Source organism: Xenopus laevis, chromosome 9_10L, assembly GCF_017654675.1.
Source record: "Xenopus laevis strain J_2021 chromosome 9_10L, Xenopus_laevis_v10.1, whole genome shotgun sequence".
NCBI lineage: Eukaryota > Metazoa > Chordata > Amphibia > Anura > Pipidae > Xenopus > Xenopus laevis.
In genome coordinates this window covers 96,158,413-96,179,539 of record NC_054387.1, presented here as the reverse complement: position 1 = coordinate 96,179,539, position 21,127 = coordinate 96,158,413, and the positions used below count along the sequence as shown (strand labels likewise).

At 38.3% G+C, this 21,127-nt stretch overlaps 1 protein-coding gene across 4 annotated transcripts in view; it reads left to right on the top strand.

The window, feature by feature from the left end:
- rhbdf1.L (rhomboid 5 homolog 1 L homeolog) overlaps nt 1–21,127 on the top strand; it is an 85,606-nt gene that overhangs the window by 54,476 nt on the left and 10,003 nt on the right. For all 4 annotated transcript variants that reach the window (XM_041577263.1, XM_041577264.1, XM_041577265.1 and 1 more), the window contains 12 exons: nt 958–1,171; nt 3,447–3,653; nt 4,223–4,345; nt 6,384–6,550; nt 10,906–11,160; nt 11,576–11,687; nt 13,234–13,308; nt 17,011–17,172; nt 18,104–18,207; nt 19,895–19,958; nt 20,050–20,144; nt 20,849–20,924. In XM_041577263.1, the coding sequence (XP_041433197.1) occupies nt 958–1,171; nt 3,447–3,653; nt 4,223–4,345; nt 6,384–6,550; nt 10,906–11,160; nt 11,576–11,687; nt 13,234–13,308; nt 17,011–17,172; nt 18,104–18,207; nt 19,895–19,958; nt 20,050–20,144; nt 20,849–20,924 (1,654 nt within the window). The remainder of the gene's footprint in view (nt 1–957; nt 1,172–3,446; nt 3,654–4,222; nt 4,346–6,383; nt 6,551–10,905; nt 11,161–11,575; nt 11,688–13,233; nt 13,309–17,010; nt 17,173–18,103; nt 18,208–19,894; nt 19,959–20,049; nt 20,145–20,848; nt 20,925–21,127) is intronic.

The following is a 21,127-nucleotide window of genomic DNA, read 5'->3' as shown; positions in this document are numbered from 1 at the left end:
ATTCTCTTTCTTCTGTTTTCCCCTCTTCTATGTGCAAGGATTCTGGCATCAGTCAGCCTGCTTAACATTCACTTTTTCTTGGTCTGTCCATTGATTTCATCATCCTCCTCCTCCTCCTCCTCCTCTCTGTAGCATAGGGGATTTTTGCAGTCTCCTTCCTTTACAGTTGTTTTATCCATATTTTCAGTTGTGCAGTACTAGCTACAATAATTATTCCTATTGCCTTTGGTTTGGCCTTCTGTTCTAACCCTTTTGATATTTTCACAAAGGTTCTTGTACTAGCTCATGTTCCTTGTGGCTGAACAGATCCTACAGATAAACCTGCTTTGACCGGTGTGGTTCACGGGCATAGGGAAGCCCTGAAATTCCATTGAGTAGCTAATACTTCCCTACTTAAACTACTTTGCATGTTATGGCTACACACAACTGACTTGCACCTAATATAAGCTAATGCTATTTCTGGCAACACGCACATTGGCATGCCATAAGTAGTGCCATTTGCACATTGACAAAGAAAAAGTGGTGCCACAAACCGTAGACTATTTATCAATCCTGGTGTTAATCAACAGAAAAAAAAAAAAACTTTTCCAGGGTTGGAGAATGAAAACCTGGAAATAAGAACTGTATATAGTTTTTTTTTAAAAAAAACAATCACTGTCCTTACAAAATAGAGGGAAATATTTCTCAGTTGGACAGTGGGGTGCAAGAGAGACGACTTTTCATGACAAAACCTGCATCACTTTATCGGGACAGCTTCATAGATGCTCTACTTCTGACTTTTTGGTTATAACTTACTTATTAAGCCCAGGCTGGACCACCACAACTTGAGAACCCAGGAACATAGAGATTCAGGCAAATAAATTCAATTTTTGTAACTTACGGTGTTGCATTAAAAGCAGTTGTTATCAGTGTAACAGAAAACGTTAAATGATTTAGTATATATTTTTTTGTTTGCAGGGGAACTGCCGACTGGTTCGGAGTCAGTAAAGACAACGATGCCACACAAAAATGGCAAAGAAAAAGCCTTAGACATTGCAGCCAGAGATATGGAAAGTTAAAACCTCAAGTTATACGAGAAATGGACCTTCCAAGTCAAGATAACATATCCTTAACAAGCACAGAAACACCTCCCCCACTCTACGTTGGACCAACCCAATTTAATATGCAGAAGGTAGTGTTAACGTTTATAATCTGCTTTATAATGTGCTGTATGAACTAAAGAGATATTGGGCCTCATACATTATGGCAGGGCAAGTGCAAAGTGCACAAAATAGGCACAAATCGCTTTCATCTTTTTGCCTCTTTGTTTTCCCTTACTGTGCCGATACCTTCAACTCTATTGCCAAGTTTGCATTAAAAACATGAACAGATATCTATCTTTAGACCAGGGGTGTCCAAACTTTTGGCTCGCCGGGCCACATTGGAAAAGGAAAAATTGTCTGGGGCCACACATGAAATACACAAACACGTTTCATTTGTAAAAGTAAAGAAAATACCCAGAAAAGAACAACAATGCCAGTTGGATAACCAGATGGAGCTATACACTGGAATATGGGACACCTGGATAATAAATAGACGTATTATTATATTATTATTACTAACTGGGCAATGGGCAGGGTCCCCCCTCCTCCTATTTCCTCGGGAACCAAGCATTTCAAGCTGGGCCGCATTCATATGCATCCTGGGCCGCTTGTGGCCCTCGGGCCGCAGTTTGGACACCCCTGCCTTAGACCCTCAACTAAACTATCACGAGGGTCTCAAGATAGATACCTGTTCATGTTTTTAATGCAAACTTGGCAATAAAGTTATTTTCTTTGAATTTCACCCGTGGTTTGGTAAGGCTCCCGTTCATCTCCTACTCTATTGAACGCTACTGATTTGACTCCAGTCGGCGGGAGACCACTACACGGGTAAAACTACGAAACCATTTGACATGTAAGTGTTCTAAAGCTAACTGAAAGTTACGTATAGGCCTGTACGCTACATCTCTTTCAGGGATGCAAGGTGCTGAGCACAGTTTACATGCGTGCCACTTAATGCACATGAACTGAAAGAGGTGGTTCACCTTCAAGCTAACTTTTAGGGGCACATTTACTATTGGTCGAATATCGAGGGTTAATTTTTCCTTTGATCACAAAAAGCTTAGAAAGTTTATGGGGACCTTCCCCATAGGCTAACATTGGTGCTCGGTAGGTTTTAGGTGGCGAAGTAGGTGGTCGAAGTTTTTTTTAAAGAGACAGTACTTCGACTATCGAATGGTTGAATAGTCAAGTGATTTTTAGTTCGAATTGTTCGATTCGAAGTCAAAGTCGTAGTCGAAGTTCGAAGTAGCCAAAAAAAAGTAGATGGTCGAAGTAGCCAAAAAAAACCTTCGAAATTCAGTTTTTTTCCTTCTAATCCTTCACTCGAGCTTAGTAAATGTGCCCCTTAGTATGTAATGAAATGGTCAATTCTAAGCAACTTTCCAATTGGTCTTCATTATTTATTTTTATAGTTTTTTGTAATTGTTTTCATTGGCCCCATCTAAAAACAAATGTTCTGTAAGGCTACAAATCTATTATTATTGCTATTTTTTATTACTCCTCTTTCTATTCAGGCCCTCTTCTGTTCATATTGCAGTATGTCATTTAAATCAATACATGGTTGCTAGGGTACTTTGGAGAGCTACTGAAAGCGAAATAACTCAAAAACCACAAATAAAAAACTATTTTAAATTGACTCAGAATATCTCTCTACTCCATACTAAAAGTTCTCACAAAGCTGCACAAACCCCTTAAACGGGGGTGAGCTATTTACCACTTTGCCTTTTGTATTTTTTTTTTTTACAGCTAGGGCCTTTGATAGCTTTTGTTATTCATCATATTATGTAGCAGTGTGAAGTGTTGGAACATGTACAATGAACACATCTTATAATATGCGTTTTAGTCCGTGATATGGAAGGAAATGAGCATTTAAAGACTTTTTAAGGAATGCCGTTTTTTTTGTCAAGCACCAAATAAAGATTCCACTGTTTTGATGCGCCTGTTTGCTCCTATACAGGATTTTCTTCTTTCTGTTTATTTAATTTTATCTTTGGCTTTCCTTTCTGCACGGCAGAAGGCAGATTCCCACATTTCCCTTTGGACTACAGAGATTTTACCAACCACTGCAGCAGTCCTAGTAGACAAGTAGCTGTTTTTTATTTACAGTTAGGCTGTTTACAATGAAAGGTACATACTGTTTTACACACAAAGTGTACTATGTTTATTAAAGGATGGCTCATTGTTTGAAATCAGAAATATTAGAGAACATATATTTACAAAGGCAGAAACATTAGGCTATTCAAATGTTTTAGTTCTGGTAGCCTACCTGCTGGATATACCTCATCTGTATATGAAAGTTGAAAGTCATGTTTAAGAGTACTATCTATTTTAAGATTTTAAAAAAGCTTTTTGTTTTTTTTTCAGATTATAGATCCTTTGGCCCGGGGACGTGCTTTCCGTATGGTGGATGACAATGATGGCTACAGCATGCCTCATACTCCCATTACACCTGGTGCAGCTTCCCTGTGCTCGTTTACCAGCTCAAGATCTGGATTCGGTCGATATCCTCGAAGACGAAAAAAGGAATCCGTGGCTAAAATGAGTTTCAGAGCAGCAGCCGCACTTGTAAAAGTAAGTTTTTCTATACGGGAAAACAAAGGGCTCTGAGTGCCATTTCGATTCTAGCCTGCAGGAAGGCATTGCGGGGAGATTAGGTGCCCGAAGAAGAGGCGATTTGTCGCTGGGCGACTAATCTCCCCAAATAGCATTGCGTGCCTCTACCCTTATAATGCCACAGTCTGCCCTTGTTTTGTATACCATTTGCTTTTCATAAAAAGTTTAATAATTTACAATAAATTTCCATTTCTTTTTCAGTACATCCAGTAAATATTCAGTAAATTTTTTTCAGCTTAAGACGGTATTACCGTACGAAAGACTACAACAACATTTTGGTATTATATAACAGAGGGATGAGGGTAAACAAGCAAGAGAATGCAGCACTGCTTTTCTGCCAGTTGTCACATGCTAAAACAATAGAGAGCTAAGCTGCCAACTGGTGATGAAGGACTTGTCCCTTTTCAGAACTAGCCTGAGAATCTATGTTTTTGTTCACTTTGTCCTGTGCCATAAAGATTTGTCATTTTATATAGTCAAGTATATAATCCACAAAAACATTGATTTTATCTTTGTTGTTGTTACAGGGTCGTTCCATTAGGGAAGGTACATTACGTAGAGTACCAAGGCGGAGCTTCACCCCAGCAAGTTTCATGGAGGAAGATACAATGGATTTCCCAGATGAATTAGACACATCGTTTTTTGCGAGGGTAAACCTTTTTTTTCCCACTGTGGAAGATCTGCCACATATCTTTTGATAATTGAATTTAAAAGGCAACTACGGCTCTCAGTAACGTTTCCCCCATTTTGTAAGTATAAAGACATAGGGTTGCTGCGTTATTTCTACAACAGCAGCCCTGACATGAATATTGGATATAAATTGAGAATAGACATTGAATATTATTGTTTTACTGATTGTAATACCTGAGCATTCTGCCGTAATATTTGTATGAACTTAATCTGATTTGGTGAATAGACCTTAAAGTGGATCCACACGGGGAAGCAGGTCATGGTAATTGTGTGTGATGTAATATAGAGTACTTTAATGTATGCATTTTATAAATGGGAAATTTCATTTGAATACTAGCAAATTTCTAAAGGGATAGTTTACACACCCCTTGGTCAATGTGAGTTCAGTGTGGCTTGTGCTGAACATAACTTTATCCAGCTCTCAAGGACCAAACATGGAGAACAATAGGAATAGAGTATGATCAACGCAAGCCCTATTCATTGAACTCATGTTGAGCAAGGAAATCTAAAATAGAATGCAAAAGGAAGCGCACACAGAGGGGCAAATTCACTAAGATTCAAAGTTGCGCCAGTGTCCGATTCGCCACACTTCGCCAGGTGTATTTTCACCAGCGCTACGCAAATTCACTAAAATCCGAAGTTGCGCTCAGGGGAAGCGTAAGGTTGCGAAGTTGCACTAGTGTTAATTCGCCAAGCAAAGCGAAGTTACGCTAGGGATGCTTAATTGAAGTTACAATGGAGGAATATGTAGCATCACTACACAAGCCTGGGAAACCTTCCAAACAGCAAATAACATTTTTATTTTGCCCTACACATGTGCCCACTGTATAGTTAAGGTGCCATGAGTTAGGAAATGTAGGGGGGAAGGAGGGTAGCCCCAAAAATTTTTTCGATCTTCTTCAGCCTATCACCCATAAAAAAAGAAAAAACACCAGCATTTTTTGGGACTTAGACAAATGTTTAACTTTTTTTGAAGCAATCCCTATCTACTCTATTGCACTTTGCCTGGTCTGAGGTGGCGAAGGAAGTCTGGTGTAAAAGGTAGCGTTCAGAAAAATGCGTGCGTCAGTGAATTTGCGTAGTTACGTCCGTTGCGCAAATTCGCCAGGCGTAAGGGTGTGAAGTAACACTAGCGAATTTACGCCAGTGTCCGTTAGTGAATCGTCGAATTAATGAAAATGCGATACGCTAGTGAATTAACGTTAACGTTAGGCGATTGGTCCTTTAGTGAATTTGCCCCATAGAGTAGTATTGTCTCAATTAAGATAATTAATTAAGCCCATAGAGCCACAGCGTGTTTAAAAATGGTGCCTGGAGAGCTATATTGCAGAAGATCCACCAGTGTGATATTCTTCAAGATTCCCCCTTTCGGGTATATACTCACAAGATTAGTAATTATAGTATTAGTATTAGTAGATTATAGTAATGTTCGTTCTTCGCCTTATAATTTTTCTCCAGGCGAAGAACGAACATTACTATAATCTACTAATACTAATCTTGTGAGTATATACCCGAAAGGGTATCTTGAAGAATATCACACTGGTGGACCTTCTGCAATATAGGATAGAGACTGCACCGAGCCTAGAGCGGTGAAATTCTATGGGCGGCACGCCGCATTGGGAACACAGCGTTACCCAGTGATATGGGGCATATGTACACGTGGGGGGTGGGGTGCACGAGGACCATGAGGGCGCTGTGGCTGGAAATCCAGCCCTATATCTGTTATTACTGACACCTAACAGTGAGAGATGGGTTTATTATAAACAACGCTTTAGCAACCCTTTAGCCAACAGTGAAATTGGTAGGAAGGTGGTATTCTTTTTTCCTTTTTTTAGAATGTTAATAGAAATTTGTCCTTTAAAAATAAAATACTATTTATCAAGTTCATAGTTTAAACCCGATTAAGCTTGATTAACAGTCTTGGCAAGAAGTTTCAGCTGCAGTATATATTTTTCAGATGGTTTTTATCTTATCATTTCAATCATATCCTTTGGTTAGGAAGGAGTCCTTCACGAGGACCTCTCCAGTTATCCCGATGAAGTATTTGAATCTCCGTCTGAGGCAGCCATCAAAGAGGCAGAACAGACAGCAAAATCAGAAGATGGCGTAGAACGGACAGGAAGTGCTTTGGACAAAAGCGAACTTGAAAAAAGTCACCTGATGCTGTAAGTAGTTAAAATCAGATTGTTCCTGAACTGATAACATTTTGCACAATGTGTGTTTTGAATCAGAAGGCTGCAGTCCAGTTCCTTCCTACAGAAACCCTATGATGGTTGAGTTATGCCACAGTCTCCACCACACTCAACTTTCTGATCATATTAGGTATTCTTTGCCCAAGGTGCCACATGCACTGCTAGGTCAGCGCTTGTACATGTTTCCTGGTGAAATGGACCCATATGTGTATTTATCCTTTGAGGACCCTATGTGGATGCAGTCAAACCAGATGTCTTGGGGCTGGGAAGATTACAGAAGACTAAGGAGATGACATAACAATAACTGCCTGGCTCATTGTTCCTTCCAAATGCCTCCTCTAGTGTGAAAACCCAGTATAAAAACAGAAGGGTAAATGGGTTACAATAAGTACAAAGTGGGGAACACATTATGAAGAGTAAGGGGTTGATTTATCAAAAAGTCAGCACTTTTTCTCGATTCAGATAAATGTGGTGAAAAAACGTGAACACCGTGTATTTTGTGAAACCTCCGATAGTCATGATTTATTAAAGAGCAAAAAATGCAAATAGTCGGCATAAAAAACTCAGCAATTAAAAGTTGGTGAAGCCACTGGAAATCTCAAGCAACTTTATTTTATTATTTAGTTTTCCTGTTCACTACAACATTTGAGATTTTCAGCCTCATTGAAAATAAATGGAGCAATGTGATTGTTGCAACTTTTTTCCCATGCAAAAAAAAGGGAACGTGATTATTCCATTTGAGTTTTTCTTAAGTTAGCCTTCAAGGGAAAAAAGTGAAAAGTCGCTGGCGTTTTTTTTCTGCATTTCAGTTTTTATCTCAAACTTGAATTTTGACCTGTAAGCATCAAAGCAGAGGATACAGCCATCTAACATAAACCTATAGCTGTCATTAACATTTTCCTGTGTGCTGTTTATCATGAGAACTTTAGCTGTAGTGTCCATATCAATTGCTAGAGCTCAATGGCTACTGTTTATTTAGTCTATATTTAGGTAGCATTTAATGAGAAAACAAAAAGAATACAATACAGATTTGTTAAAGTCTTATTTATATGCAGACATGGCATCACTGATGAGCCTTAGTCACCAGGAAAATATTACAGACACAAAGAGGGTTCTTATCACAGTTTTGTAATGCTAACAAAGTTGCTGGATAATGCCCAGATCATAGTTCATATTGTAAAAATGCACAAGGCCAGACGTTAAGAGAAGACAAAGTTCTTCAGTGTCTCAGATTTTATTTTAAGGCCCCAGTCTTGACTTGCTTAGCATTAGATGGTATTTGGTAGACTCTACATTTCCTTCCTTAACTATAGAGAAGCAGTTAGCAGTAAAAAGATTCTTGTATAAAAAAATAACTAAAATGTAAAATAAAATGACTGTACGGTTATGTCACTGTAAACTGTTAACATAAAGATGTGACTGGACTGCAGGTTAATCTTACATAGACATGATGCAGTATGTAATGGGTGGTTGGTGCACATTATACTAAAATGGACCACGTGCCAGAGATGTACAGCTACAAAAACAATTTGTTCCTCTCTTCCTTAAGACTTAAAAAATAAACTACCATATTTTGAAAACAAAGCCTTCTTTCCTGTTGCTCTCTTACAGATGTGGAGCTGTTGGTTTTTCTAGTTGCTGGGCTTGGGTTTTGTCTTGGACAAATCTCTGATGTGTTAAGAGTCCTGTCAGACCCTCCTTCAGCCCACCACAGCACCTCTAGAATTAGACTGTCTGAGACACTTCTTGCGCTAATCAGAGCAAAATCTGAAATTCTCTTAACAATTAACAGTCACCCTTCCCAGACCCCACTTTGGTGTAACAAATGGTTCCCAGGAGTTGATAGACTGGGGAGAAATCTAATCTGGGAAAACTGTGGCATTCGTACTATCGGGGATGTTTGGAGGCAAGGGGGATTGGCTAGTTTTGTAAGCCTTAGGCAGGACTTCTCCCTCCCCAATAATCAATGGCTGCACTATTTACAAATACAGAAGTCTCTGTCTGCACAACAAGCAGCCTATCCTGTTATCCCACACTTTAGTTCTTGAGCATATCATGCAAGGCTCTTCTAAAGGCCTGATCACGAATCTATATGCAGCCCTTCATGAAAAGTTATTTAAAGGGATCCTGTCATTGGAAAACATGCTTTTTTCAAAACGCATCAGTTAATAGTGCTGCTCCAGCAGAATTCTGCACTGAAATCCATTTCTCAAAAGAGCAAACAGATTTTTTTATATTCAATTTTGAAATCTGACATGGGGCTAGACATTTTGTCAATTTCCCAGCTGCCCCATGTCATGTGACTTGTGCCTGCACTTTAGGAGAGAAATGCTTTCTGGCAGGCTGCTGTTTTTCCTTCTCAATGTAACTGAATGTGTCTCAGTGAGACATGGGTTTTTACTATTGAGTGTTGTTCTTAGATCTACCAGGCAGCTGTTATCTTGTGTTAGGGAGCTGTTATCTGGTTACCTTCCCATTGTTCTTTTGTTTGGCTGCTGGGGGGGGGGTGATATAACTCCAACTTGCCGTACAGCAGTAAAGAGTGATTGAAGTTTATCAGAGCACAAGTCACATGACGTGGGCAGCTGGGAAACTGACAATATGTCTAGCCCCATGTCAGATTTCAAAATTGAATATAAAAAATCTGTTTGCTCTTTTGAGAAATGGATTTGAGTGCAGAATTCTGCTGGAGCAGCACTATTAACTGATGTGTTTTCCCATGCCAGTATCCCTTTAATAAACCTCTGGAGAAACTAAGAGGGAAATGGGAGGTGACTCTTGGGCCCATAGATGATGAGCAATGGGACAAACTTCTGGAATCCCCATCTCGAGCTTCTCTCTGTTACAGAGATAGGATGTTACAAGTATTTTTTGTGCACATGGCATATTTTACAGCAGCTAAATTGCACCAGATTTTCCCCGGGTCCTCTCCTGAGTGTCCCAGGTGTCACTCAGAAAATTCTACGTTACTTCACATGTTCTGGGACTGCTCGGCTCTAACTCAGTACTGGACTAGCCTTCTTGATAAGCTTGATTCAGTACTGGATGGAGAGATCCCACGTTCACCTCGAACTTGCCGTTTTTATGTTTTTACCAGTGTATTTTAATTAGTGAATGTTTATTTATTGGGAAAAAAATGTGATTACTAGAAAGTTGAAAGACTCGCTGCCGCCCACATATGCTCAATGGCTTTCTGAGATCAAAGACCTAAATACATTGGAAAATCTGATATAAAAAACCAGGGGGTCTAACAAGAAATTTCTAAAAATTTGGGATCAATGGTCAGATTTGACGGATTGAGGAATTAGTTTTGCTGCTTTAGTATAGGGCAAGTTATGTAGCTAATGTAAGACAACTAGAGTTGTTATACATTGGTTTATTGTAAATTGAAATAATCTATATATAATCCACTTTCATTCCTGCTCTCATTCCTTTTCTGCATTGTGATCTTGACACTATTTTGCTGATTGTATTTTCAAATGTGGCTGTATGTGCTGACTTTTCAATAAACTTGCCTGAATTAAAAAAAAAAAAAGATAATCAACAACCCACGAAGGGTGGTGGAAGATGGGGAGATTAGTTGCCCAGCGACAAATCTTCTCTACTGCGAGCGACTAATCTCCCCAAATTCCTTCCCGCTGACACAAATAAGAGTCGTCGGTGGGATGGCATATGAATCGCTTTGAATTTCCGAAGCCGCCCGAAGTTGCCTCATGAGGAAACTTTGGGGACATTAGTCACCCGTAGTAGAGAAGAATTGTCGCTGGGTGACTAATCTCCCCAAATTCCTTCCCGCTGACACAAATAAGAGTTGCCGGTGGGATAGCATAAGAATCACTTTGGATTCCCGAAGTCGCTCGAAGTTGCCTCACGAGGGAGATTAGTCGCCCGTAGTAGAGAAGGTTTGTCTAATCGCCGTGTCTGCTACCACCTTAAAGGTCAAATTTCAAGAGCACATTCAAAACAAATCAACAGTCCACCAGGAAGCTCCTCTCTCCTTGTCTCACAACCTAACAGGCCGAAAGTAGAATGTGATAACTTTTAGTTTCAGATTTTGCCCTGTTTGGTGCAAAAAAAAAAAGTACACATTTGTATTCAGCAAAAATCCATTGTTGAAAAAGGGGGTAAACTGACCCTTTAGGTTGTTTCACTGACATCAGTCTGTCCTACCAGTGCAGGGCAACACTGCATTATATTTTTAATACTTTTAAACAATTTCATAGTTGATGTTACTGTTCGTTTAATCGTAATTGAAACAATACAGTCCCTTTGTGAACTGAATAACCCTAAACCAATTCTATGCAAATCATTTGTGTGCGTGATTCTAGGCCTTTGGAACGGGGATGGCGGAAGCAAAAAGAAGGGGGACACATTTTACAGCCAAAAGTGCGTCTGTGTCAGGAAGTTGTTAGTGTCGGCCCACAAAAGAGAGGACAACGCATCACTATTCCAGTAAAGAAACTTTTTGCAAAAGAAAAGAGGCCATATGGTCTTGGCATGGTGGGAAAACTGACTAACAGAACATACCGCAAAAGAATAGACAGTTATGTAAAAAGGCAAATAGAAGATATGGACGATCATAGGTGAGTACACATTTTCCATATAGATTTGAGCTGCACCAAATTTTTGGGAAACGGAAATGTATCATTATGAAAATATGTGCACATTAGTATAAGATCTGTATAATGCTAAGAGCTATAAATACGATGTAAAACATAACTTTCTAATTGCTATTGTTAGTTATGTTGTCAGTTATAATAACTTTCCTCACTACTCAAGCATGACCATACAGCCAATCTCACTGATTATTTATAGAGACGCAACAATTTAGTCCCCTTGTTTCCCCTGTATTTCTAGTAACATAAGTAATTATTGATGTGCTCAATGCTCAATTTCTTATAGCTTGGGGGAAAAAAAATCAGTTTGATACTAAATTGTTTCTTCCATTGATCCTTATAAGGAATGTTTTTTTTTAAATGTTTTTTACTTTCCCGACAGGCCTTTTTTCACTTATTGGATTACAGTTGTGCATTTACTAATAACGATTCTGGCTGTCTGCATCTATGGCATTGCTCCAGTTGGCTTTTCTCAACATGAAACTGTAGAATCGGTAAGTAATTTAGAACGGCCAGGTGGGGGGCCACACCTGGATGATTCTGGGGATATTTGCACGCACAAGATGGTGAACACTAAAGACATTGATTCCATTACTCCATGTTTAGATGAGGCAACAATATGGAGAAATCATTTTATGTTTAAATATCGTTAATAAAAGCTGTTAAAGAAAGATGTCCCTCCTCCGGTGGGTCTTTTTTCAAATCGACTTGTTTTGTCTTTGGTGCAGCGCAAATTAGGTGTTGCCTGGAAAGTTTTTAGGTCAACCAGAGCCCAAAATAATGTACCTGCTATGTAAAGTGGATAATTTATAGCAGTTCTGTAGAAGTACAGTATGTGCATCCCCTACCATATAAAATGCCCCAACAGATCTAATTGCATGATATTACCATCACATTGACACTGTATAACAAATGTTATGTGATAGTCCTGTTGATTTCAAATGCTTGTACAGCAGCCAAATTACTTTTGTATAGTGGACATCTTCATTTTGTTTTTAGTTGCTCATTACATCGCTGTAACCAGCAGCTGCATTTTAACCATCCCTTTATGTTGTCTGAAACACAAATTCTTTTGCAAGAACAGTGGAAATGGATGCCAGCAGAAGAAATGAGAAAGGCAAAGCTAATCTGCGTTTTTAATATATAAATTAATCAAATTCCAGGAATGGCAATGTCTTCCGTCATTTGTATTTGAGATGCGTTCATGTGGTGTTTGATCAAAGCACAGGCCAGAAATATTATCTGATTTGACAGCAGATGTAGATCACAGTAGAACTGATATGTCAGTTTCAGGGAAAGTAGTAGGAAGGACTGTTCTGCTATTGCTGTATATACACAATGGATAGAGGCATCAGCAGATCCGCTATTCTGACCAAAGCCCTCAAAAGATCACTGATAACAAAATCTTGGAGGACATATACCTATTGATATCACACATTGAGCCAGATTCAATTCAGTGAGAAAAAGGTTTATCACTTGAAAAGTCATGGACGAAATTCAATTTAAGATGCAATTGAATTCTGTGTATATCACCTGGAAACTCTATTAGGGCAGAAACATATGCTGCTATTTCAGAAGATTAGTCCGCCAACGACAAATCACCTCTTCTTCGGGCGACTGATCTCCCCGAACTGCCTTCCCACCAGCTAGAATCTAAATCGACGGCAGGATGGCACTCGGAATGCTTTATTTTCCGAAGTCGTCCGAAGCTGCCTCACGAGGAAACTTCGGACGACTTCAAAAAGCCGCAGCGTTCCGAGCAATTTACATTGTAGCCGTCGGGAAGGCATTTTGGGGAGATTAGTCGCTCGAAGAAGCGTTTTGTCGATGGTCGACTAATCTATGGAAATAGATTGTGTGTCTCTGCCCTTAAAGTCTTTAAGAATAATTCTCACTGAATTTAATCTGGCTAATTGCTGGGGCAATTAGGAGGGAAACAGTCTGTTAATTCAGTGCCAAACAATTTCCCCTAAATCTTATGGCTTGTTATATCATGAATGTTATCATTTTGTGTTAATGGTACATTTTTCATTTTTGTAGGTTCTTAGAAATAGAGGTGTTTATGAAAATGTCAAATATATTCAACAAGAAAACTTTTGGATTGGACCAAGTTCGGTAAGCCACATTTCTGTCTTCTCATTTTATAATGTAGCGGCACTAGTTATATTTTTTATTATAAGATCCATATCTGATATTCGTGGGTAATTTTGATGACACAAAGCTGATATTTGTTGAAGAAGGTGGAATTCAGTTCTTTGGTAAGGCTCTAATACAATTGCTATAAACTGTTATAAATAATAATAATGGTGAATCACCAACATCCTTAGTGAAATAAAGGTGTCTATGCCTAAAAGCAAAGATCTCAGTAGAGCCTTACATACTGTACCTACGCATGCTGCAAGTATTATTTTTGGTTCATTGAAATTGTTTGCTTTTGTTACTTTTCTTGCTAAACTAATGATAACACTTTTACACGGCTGTGCATAAGGTGTGATTGCATGAATGGTTATGCTGAGCAATGGATGCCAAACCTCCCTCTTCATCTATAAAGAAAACTTGAAACAAAGATAAAAATAAATTCTCTTTACTGCCTAACTGGTTGTTCTTTCTACCTTGTGATTTTAACCATTCTTATTGAGCTCATAACCCATATCCTCACATGTTAAAGACTGTATGAGATAAAGGCCTTTAAATGGCAGTTGGTTCCACTTCCCTGGCACTGATGTAAAGGTCCTTGATATGCACGACCCTTGTGAACAAGCTTCTTATTTTAACACCTATTTTAACACCTAATAACCTGAAGATGACAAATTCTACATTTATTTCTTGCTGTGATGCAATTGCCTGAAAGAAAATATCACCTGTATTAGCACTAATGCCATTTTGATACGTAAGATTTAAGTAAGATACGTAAGATTCTTTATCATGGAATGTAAATGCTCAGCAGGCCTTCCCCCAACAATTTTTCCCCATTAGTTGATTAATTATCTTTGAAGAGGATTGTATTCGATATAGCTGCTTTCTGCCAGAGGGTAGTAGTAGTAGTCAAAACACAGTATGTGCCACTAGCCTTAAGCTGGCCATAAATGGGCTGATATATGCTTCCAACTCAGCCCCTCCAGAGCAAGTTGGCAGTTTATTGTCCCATGTATGGGGTCTCCTGGCTGCCTGCCCAATCAATATCATTGATGCGGTCCACCCAACAGACATTTACAGGCATGCAGTATAATCTGTTCATTCTCCCCCCCTCCCCAACCAACAATTGGTCCAGTCTGATTTGGCCAAGAACATGGGTGGCCAAATTGGATACCAAGCAAGCAAATCTCAACATGTATGGTCAGCTTTAATCTTCCCTAAGCATCCATTGTGCAAAATCTTTTATCTCACATTGGTTTATAAAAAAAACTAAAAGGAAGACAGATTGGGGTGTTGTTTAGTAGAACAGGGGGGATTGTCTAATGTCATACAGTGGGCATGGCTAGTACACTGAGGAACTATCCATAAAAATGACAACATCCTAGATTTTATTGTAGTTTGTGGCTAGAGATGCTGGCAAACTATGCTGCCATACAGTACATATTACTCAATACGAAACACAATTTTTATTTTTAACACTTCACCCCCTCTTCAGTCTCTGCCAGTTTATTCCTGTTTTTTAGTAGGGCTCGATATCTTTGAAAAGAGCATGTCAAGCTCCAGAGACTGAACTCAGCATTAGCTACGCATACTTTGCAGTCTGTCTGAATTCCTTATAGTACTAATACTGGAAGTATAGCCTGTGTGTGTTTGCAGAAATACAACCATGGATGAATCAAAAGCAACTAGCAGCTGTGTGAAACAACATTATGTTTAATAGGCTGCCTTAGACATACTGAAATCTCATGTAATAATAAGTAGATGTAAGATATTAGGGCTCAGAATTGTGCCAGTTCAGCACCAACATTCTGCACTAGTTTTGTAAACAAGCCCTCTTTAAAGGGATACTGTCTGTTTTTCAAAACACATCAGTTAATAGTGCTCATCCAGCAGACTTCTGCACTGAAATAGGTTTTGCAAAAGAGCAAACTGATTTTTTTATATTTCATTTTGAAATCTGACATGGGGCTAGACATATTGTCAGTTTCCCATGAGTACCCAGTGATGTGACTTGTGCTCTGATAAACCTCAGTCACTCTTTACTCCTGTATTGCAAGTTGGAGTAATATCACCCCCCCCCCCAGCAGCCTAACAATTAGCAACGGGAAGGTAACCAGATAGCACTCCCTGGTAGATATAAGAACAGCACTCAATAATAAAAATCCAAGTTGGTATGCAACCTTGTTGCATACCATCTGGTCCTGTATGGCGATACAACCATACTGGACAGTTATAACAAATGTGGTATTAACAGTCCTAAAACAAACAATACCTCTTGACCCACTTGTCTGTGTCTTGGGCATATTCACAGTTCTGCCAATTACCCCACAGATTAAGGCCTTCCTTAGCAAAGCCATGTTTCAATCTAGGAGACTTATAACTCTTAATTGGAGATCAAACAGCCTGACCAGGAACAGTGGACTAGCTCAATGACCAACCTAGCCTCAGTGGAGAATCTTATCTCCAAAAAGAAGAGTCTATTATTTAAAGGGATCCTGTCATCGGAAAACATGTTTTTCAAAACGCATCAGTTAATAGTGCTACTCCAGCAGAATTCTGCACTGAAATCCATTTCTCAAAAGAGCAAACAGATTCAATTTTGAAATCTGACATGGGGCTAGACATTTTTGTCAATTTCCCAGCTGCCCCTGGTCATGTGACATGTGCATGCACTTTAGGAGAGAAATGCTTTCTGGCAGGCTGCTGTTTTTCCTTCTCAATGTAACTGAATGTGTCTAAGTGGGACATGGGTTTTTACTATTGAGTGTTGTTCTTAGATCTACCAGGCAGCTGTTATCTTGTGTTAGGGAGCTGTTATCTGGTTACCTTCCCATTGTTCTTTTGTTTGACTGCTGGGGGGGGGGGTGAGATCACTTCAACTTGCAGTACAGCAGTAAAGAGTGATTGAAGTTCATCAGAGCACAAGTCAAATGACTTGGGGCTGCTGGGAAATTGACAATATGTCTAGCCCCATGTCAGATTTCAAAATTGAATATAAAAAAATCTGTTTGCTCTTTTGAGAAATGGATTTCAGTGCAGAATTCTACTGGAGCAGCGTTATTAACTGATTTATTTTGAAATTTTTTTTTTCCCATGACAGTATCCCTTTAAGTATTACAGAGAGTGGTCCCCTTGGATCAGTAAATTTCCCTGCCCCACCATTCATCACTCTAGTGACCACCCACCCACTTGAAGTGGTCACACCTTCCTAAAAAACACCTCAGATATATGCACTATAGTAGCACTATAGTAGCCTTCTGGTAACTAGCTGTATAGCCTTTCTTCATATATACACCTGTAGATACCGACTGCTTAAAGATGCAAATAAGTTGAAGTGGATGAATGGTCTGTTAACTCATATGTGACCCTTTATTGTAACACTGTATATATCAAACCAGCCAACTGCATACTGTGCTTAAATTAACATGATAACAGCATGTCTGTAATAAGTGGCAACAATTCTTCATTGATGTATGTTCTTTGTTTTTCAATAAACCTCAAACAAAAAAAATGAATTATCCAAGGGTGCTTTACCACCATGTGTTGGATATTTCCCTTTGGTAGCAAATGTTTGTAGTATTTTATACAGAGAGCAGCAGTCACGCATTTTTTTTTATAAATAAATACTGTAGGGCTTTTATGAGACCATTACAATTTGTTGATCAGAGATGTTGCTTTCAGGAAGCCTTAATACACCTGGGTGCAAAATTTTCCCCGTGCATGAGACAAGACCAAGATGTTTACAAATTCATCAACATGAATAGAGAAAGAGAGAGGAATTCGGCATGCTGTGTAAGAAATGACAAATCGGGATGTATACAGACATCAGAAGAAGAGTGCTCGGTAAGCAGCTATACCCTTATTCACTGTACCCTCAAGACAGGGCTGGACTGGGAGAAAAAAGCAGCCCTGGCAAAAAAAAATTAAAGCAGCCCACTTCAGGTATTGGATTGGTTATCTGGAAACCCATTTTTCAGAAAGCTCCAAATTAGGAAAGGCCATCTCCCATAGACTCCACTATATGCAAACAATCCAAATGTTTAAAATTGATTTCATTTTCTCTGTAATAATAAAACAGTAGTTTTAGCCAAACTAAGATATAATTAGTCTTTATTGGGAGCAAATTTTTTTTTAATCCGTTCCTTGGAGACAATTATACAGGGGAATATTAGATAAAAACCTGTCAACAGATGCCCAAAGCCTGCCATGTCCTGCATAGAAAACTGGCCATATATTGGGTGAGTGTGACGTAGTTGTTCAGCTTAAATATATTGCAATATATGGACAAACAATCCCTGTTTTGTTTAAAGGGTAAGGCATTTTTAGTAGCTTAAGGCACAAAATGTTTCAATGTCCTTAATATATTGATAATGGGCTGAGTGCAGAGGACTCTTGTATAGAAAACTGCACATAGATAGCTAGAATCTCAGCTGCCATAAAGCAGGGCAAGACTGCTGTGAATAATTAAACTGTGCAGTGATAGTATCAGTATGATGACATAACACAGTTATGACAAGTGTCCTAAATGGGATAAATAAATCTGCATTAAAATGTATCCAAACAGGATTTTCATAAAGATCTATTTACCACACGATAATATTACTATTATTAATCTGCTGAACTATAACTATTTACAGCAGCATGAGCTTGGGCTATTCCTGTCTTTTGTGTTGTGTTACAAAGATGTTTGGATTAAGATAATTAAAGCAGTTTATATTGCTTTGCTTTATTTCTTGGGTTACTTTTATAATAAAAATGTGCTTTTCCTTTAAAGTCTACTCTGGCTGTTTGGGTAAAATGGCCCACTCATTCCAGTACCCCAGAACTGGCAAACAAAAGTGTAAGGCATTCTGGATCAGTTTGCCACCAAGATCCCAGGTATGTTGCTAATTTCTCCCCCATACAAAAAATACTGCTGTTATATGTTCATTAACTGAATCATCAAACATGTGACATCCAGAGCAAATACACCTGACAGTTTTGCCCACTTTCCCTATTTGCCTGTTTCAACATATTCCCTCAGGAATGTTTTCTTTACAACACAAAAATATTTTAGCCCTCAAAGCAAGGCTGACTTTTATAAATATTTATGAGGGGGTGACTGTTGTTAAAGGCCAAAAACAAAATATATAATATGCCATAGTTTTGAAAAAATGTATTCTATAAAGTAAATGCTAAAATCATTTTAATGCCATTTCCTAAGTACACTACTATGTCTAGTTATGTACAGGGAGTCCCTGGGTTACAAACAGCCGACTTACATACAACTTACACTTAAAAACAGATGCTATTAATTTAGCTTTAATAAACCACCCACCCCAATCCCCTCTGGCATGTGTTGTCTACTGCAGAGTACAGAAATGTAACAATAAACACTAAGTTAAGACAAATATCTGTCTAAGTTGCCTTTAATAAGTAGAAGTATATGTTTCAACTTACATACAAATTCAACTGAAGCACAAACCTACAGACCCTATCTTGTACGTTACCTGTAATCACAAACAGATTCTCAATAATATTTTTATCCAGAAGGATGTGTTTAAGAGCCATTTCATTTAAAATATTGGGTCTCTAATTTCTGGGAAATGCTTCATTCACACTAATTGCAGATAATAATTATTAAAAACAATAATTTTGGACTAATTTATATAGATAGATAAACAGATAGATAGATAGACGGATAGATAGATAATAGATTGATGATACATAGATAGATAGATGATAGATAGATAGATAGATAGACAGATAGATAGACAGACAGACAGAGGGATAGATAGATAGACTGATAGATAATAGATTGATGATAGATAGATGGATAGATGGATAGACAGATAGATAGACGGATAGATAAGTAGATAGATAGATAGGTAGATGGATAGACGACAGATAGATGGATAGACAGACGGATAGCTAGACAGATAGATGGATAGACAGATAGATAAGTAGATAGATATATAGATAGACGGATAGATAGATGGATAGCTAGACACATGGATAGACAGACGGATAGATAGATGGATAGATAGACTGATAGATAGATAATAGATTGATGATAGATAGATAGATAGATAGATAGATAGATAGACGGATAGAAGGATAGACAGATAGATAGATGGATAGATAAGTAGATAGATATATATAGATAGACGAATAGATAGACACATGGATAGATAGATAGATAGACAGATAGATAGATGATTTATTGATTAGTAATGTTGGGAAACTTCTTGTCAGCTCCAGCTAATGACTAATGTAGAATGGTATATACAGCAGCTATGACTTTGATGTCTGAAATAATATAACTCTTAAATAAAGCATATCTAGCATATTTTTTTAAGAAAAACTTGAAACAACCATTTTAAGAAGGAAGGCCCTGTGGCAGTAGGTTAATTGCATCTATTACTCATGAAACTTTTATACATAGTTATTTAAGGCTGTAATAAAGTATTACTTACACATATCTAAACTACATATATATATATATATATATATTTATGGTAATATAACAAAATACACAAACGTTGCTGCTTAGATTTTTATAAATGTCACTTTTTACTTTTGCAAGGTTTTGCGCTGAACCAGCATCAGTTCCCCCACATGAATGGCCTGATGACATTACAAAATGGCCGGTATGTATAAACAAAATATATATATATATATAATAACACATAAGTTAACCTGTTGCCAGCTTTAATACCTGCTTATCTTAAATGTTTGCAGGTCTGCACAAAAAACAGTGGTGGAAATTTCCCTAACCACCTTCACATGGACTGTGTTATAACAGGCAGGCCCTGTTGTATTGGTACAAAAGGAAGGTATGTATTTGGATAGTGGAAAATGGAAAGAGAATCGCACCAAATATGTTGCTGGTGGGGAGCATCCCCTATTTTTTATTGTGACCACCTGTATTTGGATAGTATCACCGAGAGCAGGCTTGTTTTATTTTGCACTAGCCATTCATGTGGTTCCAAGTCATGTATGTTATCCTTTTATTAGTTGACTACTTGGTAGTCGACTAATAAAAGGATAACCACAGCATTAATTTGCTTGCAGAGTGCTCTCCTCATTTCCTTTTAAATCGAGTTATAGATATCAGGATATCGGTGACCTGATTGAGGAAAGTTGCACCCTTTTCCTGAACCAAGCGGGCAGAGCGTTTTTGGATAATATATTTCCTAGATTAAGCTATCTATAATTATCGGATATTGCTTTCATTTGCATTTCTAGTTTGCTTTCTAGTTGAAAAGTCCAGAGTCAGTCTGCTGCAGATGTATTGAATATGTTAGATTATTTCCAAAATCATAAGTCTTGTAATAGAGGAAAATAATTCTAATTCTGCATTTATTTTGGAAATCATAAATCAATATCGTGCATTCGCTGTGTCGCTTTTAACTGTTGCAGTACAGTAGGAATATATATTCTTAGGTTTCCATCTGGCAGAAGGAACAGAGCAAATCAGAACCGTTCCAGGGAGGCAATAAATCATTGAAATTCTGACAATGGTTATTTCTTCTTCTAGGTGTGAAATAACATCCAGGGAATACTGTGATTTTATGAAAGGGTACTTCCATGAAGAGGCCACATTGTGTTCACAGGTACTAGAAAAGCTTACAGGTACTTGACTTATTCGGAGAATGTTGCGACATAAAATCCAACTGATTCTATCACTCCAGCCTTGTACTCAAATTTAGTGATGAGCTAAAAACTTACAGCGACTACTGGGTCACTGTAAAGGTGGCCATACACAGTTGGCATTGTTGCCAAATGAGTGGATCTCTCCCCGTTATACCAACATTGA